Genomic DNA, 13665 nt, shown 5'->3' on the forward strand with positions numbered 1-13665 from the left:
TTGCAATGTTATTTTTTTAATTTTTTTTGCCATAAAACAATTGTCACTATGTACTGTACAAACATGACCATGAGATAGTAATAGAATATTAATAAATACACACAAACAGCAACAGTGTCAACTTGGCACTTGGGGACATAAGACTCTCAAAATCTTGATTTTGTCATTCATGATTTACAGCAGGTAAATCAACTGTACAAATGTTTCAAACACAGGTGGATGTATGCTTAGACATTAACTTGGCAAGATAAACAAAGCAAGAATGCAGTTGTACAGTGATTTCTTGAGTAATAAGCTTGTCCTTCTCCACTCTACGATTGAGTGCACATAATACACTAAATGCTTGAACCATCAAAAATGGATGAAATAGCCTTCTCATGAATTTAGTATGGAGTTTAAAACAGTTAACACACAAAATAGTCAGGTATATGTTCAGAATCAAACAAAAAAGGTCCAAAACAAATTTAGCCAAATGTAGCCTCTTCGTATAATCAATGAGTGAAATACTTACACACTTGTCACTAATATGTAGGCTCAACATTCCCAAACAGTCCCATTACAATTCAGAATGTTGAACAAACTTCCTTTCAGCTTACTTTACCTGTTGCCCGCCAATTTTGTCCCTATGTCAGAGGTAATCTGATACAAAATATCCACAGGTAAGTGTTATCAACCCAACCTTCAGCACGCTAGTCTTTATATCGTTTGTCTTTTTTTTTCAATACTGATGTAATTTGCACTTGACAAACACTTACACAATATGACTGAGCCTAACCGAACGGCAAACACTTCCAGCTGATTGCGAGGAAATAATCTTCGGTCAACTATATTCGGCTATTGTCTACATATTGTGCATCACGTGCAATGCGTCAATAGATTGAAAATACAGGCGTCAGAACCTACTGGCGCCACAAAAAGTCAGGTAAACAACACTTTCCTGTGGATACCCTATCTCCACCTACTGCCAAAAGGACCACCTGCATGTACAACTGGTAGAGTAAGTGTAAATATCATTTTAGTAAACATTCTGCTTTGTAGAGACAGCAACTTCTTTTAACAGCAACTTCTTTCAGACTGATATCCATGGAGTAACCATGGTAAAAGTCTGATGCTTAGGCAAAGCCAAATGTAAACTATACAGTAAGTACGTATAAAATAATTAACAGAAAATTAGGAAAAGTGGTATATTCATGTTTCAGCAGTCATCCGGAGGTCTAGGTCAGGGTTTCACCTTTAGTAACCTTGGGAGTGAGAAACAGATACATAATTAATTTCATATGTTCCAACTGAGATTTTTTTCTGTACCAGTATTTTATAACTTCATACCATCATGTGCATATTTCAAGACCACTTACCCTTGCCTCAATGTATTCAATCCTCCGCTCCAGGGCAGTTAGCTTCTCATTAAGAGTGGCTAACCGGGACCGACAGGACATATCTGGAAAATAAATTCACATGAAAATTCACTTGATGTTTTATTCTTATTCATTTCACATCCTTTCCGTGTCCTTTCCATGTCCTTTCCAGCAACTGTGCTGGATGCGTAGCCATGCCAGCCGTATACAGTTTGGCTTGGCCCTATTATTATTAAGCTATTAGGGTCAAGTTCGAGTTCATTTTAGGTAGATCACTATAGTAAATATAACCTCGAGGTCATAGCACAATCCACACGACACTCAATTCAAACATATGGATTGTGTGATGCCAGACAATAGTAAAAAAAAAAAAAAAAACATGTATAACAATATAGCATTAACCCAGATCTCTGTATGCAATGTGTAACCAACTCCTCAGACACTACTTGGCATTCCAAATTAGAGTTGGCTAAAGAAGGCATGTACATTATATCTGGGACCAGGACATTCATAATAACACTGGCAATTGTTGTGCAACAACCACTGCTACCTAAAGCTAATGTCGTATGCGGTCTAGATAAGCAACTATCAATGGACTGCACTAGGGCTATGCTCTCTCAGGTCATGACAAGCTCACAAGACAGTAACAACATTACACGCTGGCCAGCTATCAAATACTGTTACCAGTACGTAGTCCAAGCTAGCTAGCAATTATTCGATAGCTAGCTAATAGTTAACTAGGAGTGGTCGATTGCTTGTTTAGCTAGCTAGCTAACGAGCGAGCCACTGGACGAAAGCAGGAAGAAATGCCTTGGGTAAAGCTTACCAAATGAATTTAGGAAATCGGCAATCTTCTTGATGCTACTCGTGATCACTTCTATATACTCGCGATTTGCCCAATCCTGATGGATTTCTCTTTGAACTGGGTCATCCTGGCCGGACATCTTTACGAGTTTGTTAAACTCAATACTTCCGCTGTCTGGTAGGGTGCGCCAAATGCTGTCACCAAGGGGGGTTGTGTGGGTTGATCGCATGGGCAGAGCTATCCGGGATACTTGGGACGTCCATACTCTAACCGTAACCATAACCCTTACCTAATCCTTACCTTAACCATTTTAAATGTCAACTTCAGAAACCTTGTCAGCAACATAAACTCACACAAAAGAGCTAACATGTTCATAATCAGCTAGCTCACGTGACACATTCAACACGTCCAACTAGCTACTTAGTCACGAGACACTGATGGCGGTTGCAGATTCCAAATCAAGATCTTCAGAAGTTTACCTTGTTTAGCAAGTTAGCTAGCTAACATTAACAATCAGTCAGAGTTATCTAACAAGCAAGCAAAATCAACGAAAATGGTGAGGCCAACAAGCACTAACCCGCACCACACACAATAGCTAATGTTAACGAACTTGTTATTTCAGATCGCTTGACATGATATATATAGGCAAGCTTGCTAACACCCGATCGCTGTCCCATGGTGCTGAAATACAAAGGTAGCTAGTTTAGCTATGTTTTTTTGTTGCTATTAGCTTGAAGCTTTAGGCATACCAACAATGACAATTTCTATACTTCCATAATCAATAAAAAATAGCTAAGAAACTTGCCTTATCAAATGTCAATGGGGTCAGGGTCAATATGCCCAGAAACATGGGTCATCCACTCAGGGCTGTTTCAAGCATTTTCTTTTTTTTGGGGGGGGGGGGGGGCACCTCATAGGCAAAACATTTAAGTGGCAGTGGAGAGAGAAATCTGCAGCTTTAAAGCTATTTTCCTGAAATTCTACACATTTTCACCTATGGTTGAGAGAAAAATCCAGTTTTAAAGCTATTTTCCTGCAATTATACACATTTTAAATTGGGATGGAGGAAACATTTAGCAGTTTTAAAGCTAATTTCCTGATATTCTACACATTCTACTACAGATATCTGAGTGAGAGTGACTAACAAAATCAATGGAGGCCCCCTGGAGGTCAGGGCCCCTAGGCACGTGCCTTGAGTGCCTGGTCAGTAATTCGACCATAATTACTACAAGGTTTAGATAGCTGGTTCGACTAACTCACCTAGCAAACTATAAAATGTTAGTTGACATGGGCTAATTGCAATCCAGACTGTATCACAACCAGCCGTGATTGGGAGTCCCATAGGGCGGCGCACATTTGGCCCAGCGTCGTCCTGGTTTGGCCGGTGTAGGCCGTCATTGCAAATAAGAATTTGTCCTTAACTGACTTGCCTAGTTAAATAAAGGTTAAATAAATAAAAAATATATAACGATTGACTGTCAGTGACTGACTTTAAAATAGGACAACTGCTGATGCACTTCCAGTGGACGCTATGGGATAACAGCCACTATTGTACCATAACCATTTAATTTGTACAGCATTAGTCTCTCCAACAAGCCTGAAACAGTGTAAACAAGGACAAGGGCTAACTGATGCCTTGGACCGTGCAATGGAGGATATTACAGCACTAGAGATCTCTACACCTTCTTCTCTTGATAAGTCCAGCGAGGACTCACTCAGTCACTCACAAACAAAACTCCAATTTGAGGAACCACTTGTCAGGTATAGAGATTATGAATACATCAAAAGCAAAGAGACTTAATTACAATAGGCTATACTATAGCAATGTTATTTTGAGTTAATTTGTAATTTTGTCATTCAAAAGGCAAGAGAAGTCAAGGCATAAAAGGGAGGGCTTTGCACTGTCAAGCAAATCCGAAGCTCCATTCCCTAAAGATCTACTTGAAGTTTTAGGTTAGTATTAAAACACTAATTATTAAAGACTAGTATTAAAACACTAAGTATTAAAGATTAGTATTAAAACACAACTTGTGATGTTCACACGCTGGTGGTTATTTTTCATTTTGCCACATTTCAATGTTCAACAAAATGAATGTTTAAGATCAGCCCTTGTACTAGTTTAAAGACACAAAGCTATCACATAAAGGAGATGGCAAACACCAACCACTCAAAGCCTGCATTGTGTCCCCTGCAAAGGGACTTCAGATATCCAGACTCTGGAGGATCTAGTGGCTAAACTGGAGTTTGAGAATGAGCTGCACCGTGTGTGTGGGAATCAGGACGTAGACAAGGAGTTTCTATCACCAGAGGAACACAGTTCAGACAGCTTAGTAGAGGACAGAAGCAGCAGCAATGGAGATGTGTCCAGTTCAGAGGAGGACCACTGCATGTTAGAGATTGTGTTGCAGATGGAAAGGGAGTATGATCTTTCTGTTTATTACAATGACTTCTGTACTCAATGACAAGGCCCTCATTCAGCCAGTTATCTGTACACAGAGCATCGTGACATAGGTTTCTGTTGATAACAACTCCTAAGGAAAGATTTTCAAGACAAACCTGTCTGAAATTAGGATTAAATCTGGGCTCACTTTACAGTACATAAAACAATCCGAGAAGTGAATTATTCAGTAGCAAACTTGCAGTTTTTTATGTATCCATCTCTACTTTATTTTGTAAAGACATCTAGGCTGTCATATTTCATTGGTTCAAGTTACTGTAGTTTCTGTTTTTTATACACCATTAATTCAGTTTATAGTATTTATAACCAATATTAAAACTATTTGATTGTAACAATCTATAGAACATTGCTCTGTTGTAAAACCGTAACTTTGATTGTATGTTAATATCAACCATCAACCTGTTATTACTCCTCAAATGTAGAATTACATTTGAGAAATGAAAACCAATAAAAACATGTTTTTATTACATTTATTTTTCCACTGACTGGTCTTTGCTATACATGAGTAATACACTACTGTTAGATTCAGGACTTTACATCTTTATCAGAAACTCCCCTCACAAAAAAGGTTTTAAGGAATGTCTTCATTCAGTAAAGAGTAAAAAAACAACAAGAGTATCTTGCACAGGAGAGCAAAGCCAATTGAAACAAATGCAGCAGGTGTATTCCTACAGAGGCAGATGCTATTAGCAAAAGCCGTTGGTACTGGTGAAGGGATATTGTGATTGTGATGAAGAAAATGTGTGACTGCTGATTAACAGGAGAGTGAAGACATTCTGTGTTGTCCCTGTGGCCCTCTACATCCTTATCACCACCACCACTGTACCCCTGTGAGAGCTCTGCCTGGACGTTTTATTTCACATTGAGTAGCTCCTTAATATCTGCCTCAATGTCACTGGTCAGGAACCTTCTGCTGTAGCGCTTGTAAGGATCTCCATCAGGACTGACCAGGAACTTTTCAAAGTTCCACGAGATGTCATTCCTGCAGACAGGGCTCCACATGATGAACTTGGGGTCGCTCATGAGGGCCATGGAGTCATCGGAGGGGAATGGCAATTTATCCTTGAGATACACAAACAAGGGGTGGGCATCCTTCCCATTCACATCCATCTTCTCAAAAAGTGGAAATTTGGGCTCAAAGCCATTTCCTGGACGGATATACTTCAGGGACCTCAGGATCTCATCATTCTTACAATTCTCCTGTTTATACAGAATCAGAATCAATAAACAATAAATCTGTTTCAGAAATTATTTGAATTGAAGCATGTTAACAACATGGGGGGAAAAACTAAGAATGTCTCAATGATGAGTCCCAAAAGTATTACACAGACATAGAGTTTAACAATTGTTGTTAATACCAATCTACAATGTTGCAACAACTGCGCCACACTACATTTGGGCTCGAAGTCTGAGAGTTGACCACTACATTTCAAAGATAAGACTGAATAATCTGCAATATTGAAATTGAAATTCATATAGAAAAATAAGTGAATGCTTACCTGATGGCCAAACTGGTTGCAGGGCACCCCAAGAACCACGAGCCCCTTTTCGGAATACTGCGAATGGAGCTCGTTCATCTGAGTGTAGTCCCTGGTTGTTGTTCCTCAGAGTGACGCCACATTTTCAATAAGCACAACTTTATCCTTTAGGGAGGAGAAATGTAGCACATCTCCAGACAGCAATTTAGCTGAAAGGTCGTAAAACTTCTTTATTTTCCCAGCCATTTCATGAAGCATCGACGTCTAACTTTCGGATGCCTTCCGTTCTCTTAGCTTTTGTACAGAAAAGGGGAGGTGCGACTTTTCAAAGTTTGAGGAAGTCGCAGTTTCGAGAACCACAGATGGTGAAAAATGTGGGAGAAATTAGTTTTAAATTAAGTTAAAGTATTTTTGTGGTACTAATTACATGGAATTGTCCATCTAACGCATGTCCTTAATTTGAGTATATATTAAGGTTGGAGTAAATACAAAACATTATGAAGCTGTCTCTGGCTGTACCAAGCTACAGTTAGAATTTGCTGCCATCTATTGGCAATTTTAGAGAGGTTCCTCTGCCACCTGGCGCGGGATGAATTCTAGTCAATCACAAACATCCCTAATCCGATATGGTCCAATCTGAAAAATCTATAACACATACACAGTAGTACCTTTTGGACCTTAATTTTAAGGGGGAAAATAAAATAATATCTATATTCCTTCAGAAAAAAGGTATTAACAGGGTGGAACCTAACAAGGTGGACATTTGGAGATTAAATTAGCCATTATTCTAGCTCAATCTTGGTCACTCACGGAGCTATGGTAAACACTTGAACAGGATTTTAACAAACAAACATAGTTTAACATTTCGATTTTTTTTGTATATATAATTTTGCCTAACAAGGTGTAAATGTATGAGTGGGAAATACAGACTAACAACACGAAACATGGTAAAATAGATAAAACTGAGTGTTTATATTTATTTACCTTTGCACCGTTGTTTTCCCACCAAATAAATTATGACACTTCCTGAATGTGGTGTCATTGTAGGAAAGGGTTGTTTTCTTAAATGGAAAATTTACAACAAACTAACAGGGTGGAAAGTGATATCAGGGACACACAGTAAACATTAAATAAAATAATAATAAATACAATAATCATGTAAAAAAGTTATGAGAGAGAATTTAACTATAAAATAATGAAGAATTTTTCAAATATTGTATTATTTTATGGCTTATATTTCTCGTAGAAGTTGATGAATAACCTCTGGGGACATGGCAAAAACTCCTACGTCCACAGATTTTTTTTTTGTTGAAAATGCATAAAATTCGCTTTTAATATCCATATTTGTGAGTTTTTAAGGTAAAGGACACCTGACCTTATGTTTAAAGCTTTTTGAAATCCGCATGTCCGACTACTATACACTAAATAAGAAGTGATATTTCCTGGGAACAGGAAAGGCACCGCATGATAGCAACCCAACAGTTAACAGTAGTGTTAATATAATCCATCTTCATCTAAATATTGAGCGATACACCGTTTTCCCCCCTTATGGGGATGAGGTAGGTAGATTGGGTGGGCTATTTACAGATGGACTATGTACAGCTGCAGCGATCGGTTAGCTGCTCAGATAGCTGATGTTTAAAGTTAGTGAGGGAAATATAAGTCTCCGTCTTCAGCGATTTTTGCAATTCGTTCCAGTCACTGGCAGCAGAGAACTGGAAGGAAAGGCGGTGTTGGCTTTGGGGATTTAATTATTTTTTATTTTATTTCACCAGGTAAGCTAGTTGAGAACAAGTTCTCATTTACAAATGCGACCTGGCCAAGATAAAGCAAAGCAGGAATAAACAACAGTCAATAACAGTCAATAACAATAGAAAAAAAAAGAAAAAGGCGTAAGGCAATAAATAGGCCATAGTAGCAAAGTATGACCAGTGAGATATACAGTGCTGTTATCGTGACCAATAGACTTTTAAAATGTATTTTACCTCTTTTTTCTTGGTATCCAATTGGTAGTCAGTCAGTCTTGTCTCATCACTGTAACTCCCGTACAGACTCGGGAGAGGCAAAGGTCGAGAGCCATGCGTCCTCCGAAATACAACCCAGCCTAGCCGCACTGCTTCTTGACACAACGCACATCCAACCCAGAAGCCAGCCGCACCAATGTGTCGGAGGAAACACTGTACCTGGCGACCTGGTCAGCGTGCACTGCGCCGGGCCCGCCACAGGAGTCGCTAGTGCGCGATGAGACAAGGATATCCCTGCCGGCCAAACCCTCCCTAACCCGGACGACGCTGGGCCAATTGTGAGACGCTCCATGGACCTCCCGGTCACGGCCGGCTGCAACAGAGCCTGGGCTCGAGCACCGCTAGCACTGCGATACAGTGCCTTAGACCACTGCACCACCCGGGAAACCCTACCTAGCATAGACTTATAGATGACCTGGAGCCAGTGGGTCTGGCGACGAATATGTAGCGTACAGGTCGCAGTGGTGGGTGGTATAAGGGGCTTTGGTAACAAAACGGATGGCACTGTGATAGACTACATCCAGTTTGCTGAGTAGAGTGTTGGAAGCTATTTTGTAGATGACATCGCCGAAGTCGAGGATCGGTAGGATAGTCAGTTTTACTAGGGTAAGTTTGGTGGCTTGAGTGAAGGAGGCTTTGTTACAAAATAGAAAGCCGATTCTAGATTTGATTTTGGATTGGAGATGTTTAATATGAGTCTGGAAGGAGAGTTTAGTCTAGCCAGACACCTATGTATTTGTAGTTGTCCTGTCACGATCGTGTGGGAGTGAGACGGACCAAAACGCAGCATGTGGAAAATAAGCCATCTTCTTTTATTATTGAAGAAGGCAAAACGAAACAAAACACTTACAAACTAACAAAAACAACAAACGACCGTGAAGCTACAAAAAAGAAAGTGCACACACAAGCTACTAACGTTTAGACATAGACAATTCCCCACAAACAGCTAAAGCCTATGGTTACCTTAAATATGGCTCCCAATCAGAGACAACAATATCCAGCTGTCTCTAATTGAGACCCAATTCAGGCAACCATAGACTTTCCTAAACACCTACACTCAACCATAGACACACCTAGACAACTACACTAAACATAAACCCAACTACTCTAAATAAACCCCCTAAACCTTACAACCACCCTAAACACTACAAAACCCACATAAATAACCCATGTCACACCCTGACCTAACTAAAATAATTAAGAACACAAAGAATACTAAGGCCAGGGCGTGACATAACCCCCCCCCCCCTTAAGGTGCGAACTCCGGGCGCACCAGCACAAAGTCTAGGGGAGGGTCAGGTTGGGCATCTGACCACGGTGGTGGCTCAGGCTCTGGGCGAGGTCCCCACCCCACCATAGTCAATCCCAGCTTACGTCTCTCCCTCAGAATGACCACCCTCATATTACACCCACTTAGGTTAAGGGGCAACACCAAGATAAAGGACAGCTCCGGGACGAGGTAGCTCAGGACAGAGAGGTAGCTCAGGACAGAGGGATAGCTCAGGACAGAGAGGTAGGTCAGGATAGAGAGATAGCTCAGGATAGAGGGGCAACTCCGGACTGAAGGGCAGCTCCGGACAGAGAGACAGCTCTGGACTGAGGGGCAGTTCAGGATTAATGGCAGCTCTGGGCTGAGGGGTAGCTCATGGCTGGCTGACGGCTCTGGACGCTCATGGCTGGCTGACGGCTCTGGACGCTCATGGCTGGCTGACGGCTCTGGCAGATCCTGTCTGGTTGGCGGCTCTGGCAGATCCTGTCTGGTTGGCGGCTCTGGCAGATCCTGTCTGGTTGGCGGCTCTGGCAGATCCTGACTGACGAATGGCTCTAGCGGCTCCTGACTGACTAACGGCTCTGACGGCTCTGGACAGACGGGCGGCTCTAATGGCTCGGGACAGACGGATGGCTCAGATGGCGCTGGGGAGACGGATGGCTCAGACGGCGCTGGGGAGACGGATGGCTCAGACGGCGCTGAGGAGACGGATGGCTCAGACTGATCCTGTCTGGCGGAAGGCTTTGGCTGCTCCTGTCTGGCGGAAGGCTCTAGCGGCTCCTGTCTGGCGGAAGGCTCTAGCGGCTCCTGTCTGGCGGAAGGCTCTGTAGGCTCATGGCAGACGGGCGGCTTTGAAGGCTCAATACAGACAGAATTCCCCACCAACATCGGATCAAGCAGCGTGTGCAACAACAACAGGACCCACCTACACAGGACTATTGGAATTGGGAGGAAATGCTGGACCGTGAAATACCAGGAGAATATAACCGTTACATGTCCACATATTCTAGGTCAGAACCGTCCAGGGTAGTGATGCTAGTATTTGGTTTTACTAGCGTTTAAGAGTAGTTGGAGGCCACGGAAGGAGTGTTGTAAGGCATCGAAGCTCATTTGGAGGTTAGTTAACACAGTGTCCAAAGAAGGGCCAGATGTATACAGAATGGTGTCGTCTGCGTAGAGGTGGATCAGAGAATCACCAGCAGCAAGAGCGACATCATTGATATATACAGAGAAAAGAGTCGGCCTGAGAATTGAACCCTGTGGTACCCCCATAGAGACTGCCAGAGGTCCGGACAACAGGCCATCCGATTTGACACACTGAACTCTGTCTGCGAAGTAGTTGGTGAACAAGGCGATGCAATCATTTGAGAAACCAAGGCTATTGAGTCTGCCGATAAGAATACGGTGATTGACTGAAAGTACTCTGGCACTGAAAAGAGCCTTGAAGCTATAACCCGACCTACAGTATGTATATTCTGTGAGAGTACAGTATGTATATTATGTGAGAGTGATTGATTTAAGAATGAATCAGGTGTGCTAAGGCAGGCTATGAATGACGCAAATCATGTGACTCAAAAGCGTGGCTTTTCCTCTGCCTTCCCCTGTTGCTCCTAAAAATGGTAACAGGAAAGAGGAAGGATGAGGAAGCACTTCGATATCAAAATATGGCAAACCAAAAAGCTATTTACTTAAATATATCACACTAGAAGCACTGAAACTGTGAGTCATTCAGTTTCATATTCGTCAGATACTGTGAGTGGCTTTTACGTTTTCAGAAAAAACATTGAAGTGCGAGAAGGGGACACCTTGGTCCTTGCACGGACCCCATGTCCGCTAACGGGATGTGAAAATAAACAGCGGGACTGTTATAATGGTGCTTCCACGCTCAGTCAGTGTTAGCTAATTTAATTATAACCTGGCGCCTCGTTATGGGGATGTGTCATAGTTTTAGATCTAGGATTATAGGACCGCACTCATCAATAACCTACAGCGGGCGAACGGGTGCTAATGCTGGGCTAGATGGCGAGCCCGGGCAGCAGGATAATTGTTCCGACCTGGAGCTTCGGGATCAACGCAGAGTGGAGGAGAAAGCACGGATCAAAGCTGAGATAAAGAGAAGTCGGAACATAGACAAGAGTTTGAAAGCAGAGAAGAGGGAGTACAAACAAACCCACAGGCTTCTGCTATTGGGTAAGTTAATTGAACTGTTAAACGACCTAATTTAAAGCGTTGTGCTCTGCACTGTATATTTGGCCATATGTCCATAAGGATCTCAGCTTTGTGATAATTTGCTAACTGGACAAGTAACCTAACCGATCTGCTATGACTGCTTATAAGCTAGTTCTGTTTTTTATTCAGCAGAATATTCACACTGAAATTGGATATAGTTACCCTATATAGGCTAGGCCCTGCACTTGATAAATCACTAATGTCATTTTACCAATATATCAAGAGTCAAGACATATACGTTGTAGTTCCCTCTGATATCGAGCTGGCTATCTACACTGATATCTCCGCTGCCTTCTCTACACCACTGTGGGTTATGCTTATTCATGTCCAAACAACACGTTCTTTTTGAGGGACTGTTTGTTGTAAGTGTAAATATGCAACAGCAGTACATACAGCCCTATTCATCGCTTGTTATTACAAACACAATACTTATTGTAGCCTACAGTTTATTTAGTGAGTGAATTAAGAAACGACATGCTATCATAGCTTTCAGAGGCTAATGCTGCCTTGAGGGTATATGAGAACAGGCAGATTCTCACATGCTTGCTTTTTGAGAAAAGAGACCAAAAACAAGATTAATTTGAAAAGCAGACTGTATAAGCTAAATGTGGCATTATACTTATCTTATGCACACACACACACACACACACACACACACACACACACACACACACACACACACACACACACACACACACACACACACACACACACACACACACACACACACACACGCACACACACGCACACACACACGCACACATATATGCACAAAATTATCCATAAGGACAAGTAATAACTGCTTATGCCAGTTCTTGTGGAAGGCGTTGTTTTGATTTGCTCAAGTGAAGGAGAACAGGTTTCGTAAAAAAAAATGTAATTAAAAGTGTTAGCAAAGTAAGGCCTTGATACAGCCTAGTTATAGACTGTATCACAAGGAGACCCTTAGCTCCTTTGCCTTTTATAGAAGCTGCCCCTTTTTTCTACGTTACACAAGGAAAGGAGGGCAGTCTGCAGACACAAGTGGAATAACTGTGTGGGCTCTGTGACCAAAATACACCAGTCATGTGGGTCTGTAGGTTTAAGAACATACTGGACACGAGCAGAATGAGAACCTACTTATGCTTGTGAACAATGCTCTTGTAATCTAGCCAGGTGTGAGTTAGTTAGGTATTATCTTAATCCTTGCTTCTCTTGGTTGTTCTGCTGATAATCTCCACCCTGTTAGCTAAGGCTATCTACTGTGTCCTTAGGGGGCCCTCTTACTGGAGTTTGAAATGTTGTTTTTACAAAAACAGAACAAAGTAGACTTATGATTGTGCTAAAATGCTAATTTGTAGAAAACAAAAAAGGAGATACCTTGTTTAATTTTATTACATCTTTATTCTTAGCCAGATTAATTATTTTGAAACTCAAATCCGGTGGCGACATGTCATTCAGGGCAGGTAGGGCAGAGCCTCACCTATTTTGAGCCCCACCTGTTTAGCTAAAAAGAATATATAGATATATATTGTAACGATTGTTCTCCTCCTCGTCTGAGGAGGAGCAGGGATCGGACCAAAACGCAGCTTTTGTGGAATACATAATGAGATTTTATTGAAACAAGACGAACACGAAACACACTTGATAAATTACAAAATAACAAACGACGTAGACCGACCTGAACATGAGAACTTACATATAACGAAGAACGCACGAACAGGAACAGACTAGACAAACGAAACAGTCCTGTGTGGTACAAACACTGACACGGAAGACAATCACCCACCAACAAACGGTGTGAAGAGTCTACCTTAATATGGTTCTCAATCAGAGGAAACGTAAAACACCTGCCCCTGATTGAGAACCATATCAGGCTAATTAACAATGAACCTAAACATAGAAACACATAACATAGAATGCCCACCCAGCTCACCTCCTGACCATACTAAACAAAGACAAAATAAAGGAAATAAGGTCAGGAACGTGACATATATATAATTATGTATTTATTTTTGCCTGTTTTGCATGTTATTTTGGCATTAATACATGTCCCATATCAGTTTG

The 13665-nt window shown here is 41.5% G+C and overlaps 1 protein-coding gene, 1 long non-coding RNA gene and 2 pseudogenes across 2 annotated transcripts; 2 read left to right on the plus strand and 2 right to left on the minus strand.

Moving 5' to 3' along the window:
* On the minus strand, window positions 1-2465 carry LOC129851392 (probable protein BRICK1). The gene is made up of 3 exons (XM_055917900.1): window positions 2182-2465; window positions 1356-1438; window positions 1-1241 (listed from the first exon to the last, which is right to left on the minus strand). The coding sequence occupies exons 1-3, from the start codon at window positions 2438-2440 to the stop codon at window positions 1215-1217; spliced, it is 369 nt and encodes a 122-aa protein (XP_055773875.1). The 5' UTR covers window positions 2441-2465; the 3' UTR covers window positions 1-1214.
* A 91-nt stretch (window positions 2466-2556) lies between these two features.
* On the plus strand, window positions 2557-5087 carry LOC129851393 (uncharacterized). The gene is made up of 2 exons (XR_008758967.1): window positions 2557-3921; window positions 4025-5087. It is a non-coding gene; the product is annotated as an uncharacterized LOC129851393 (long non-coding RNA).
* Window positions 5075-6414, minus strand: LOC129851391 (glutathione peroxidase 2-like; annotated as a pseudogene).
* A 4911-nt stretch (window positions 6415-11325) lies between these two features.
* Window positions 11326-13665, plus strand: part of LOC129851394 (guanine nucleotide-binding protein G(s) subunit alpha-like) — a 56108-nt pseudogene continuing 53768 nt past the window's right edge.

This window comes from Salvelinus fontinalis, chromosome 3, assembly GCF_029448725.1.
Source record: "Salvelinus fontinalis isolate EN_2023a chromosome 3, ASM2944872v1, whole genome shotgun sequence".
Classification (NCBI taxonomy): Eukaryota; Metazoa; Chordata; class Actinopteri; order Salmoniformes; family Salmonidae; genus Salvelinus; species Salvelinus fontinalis.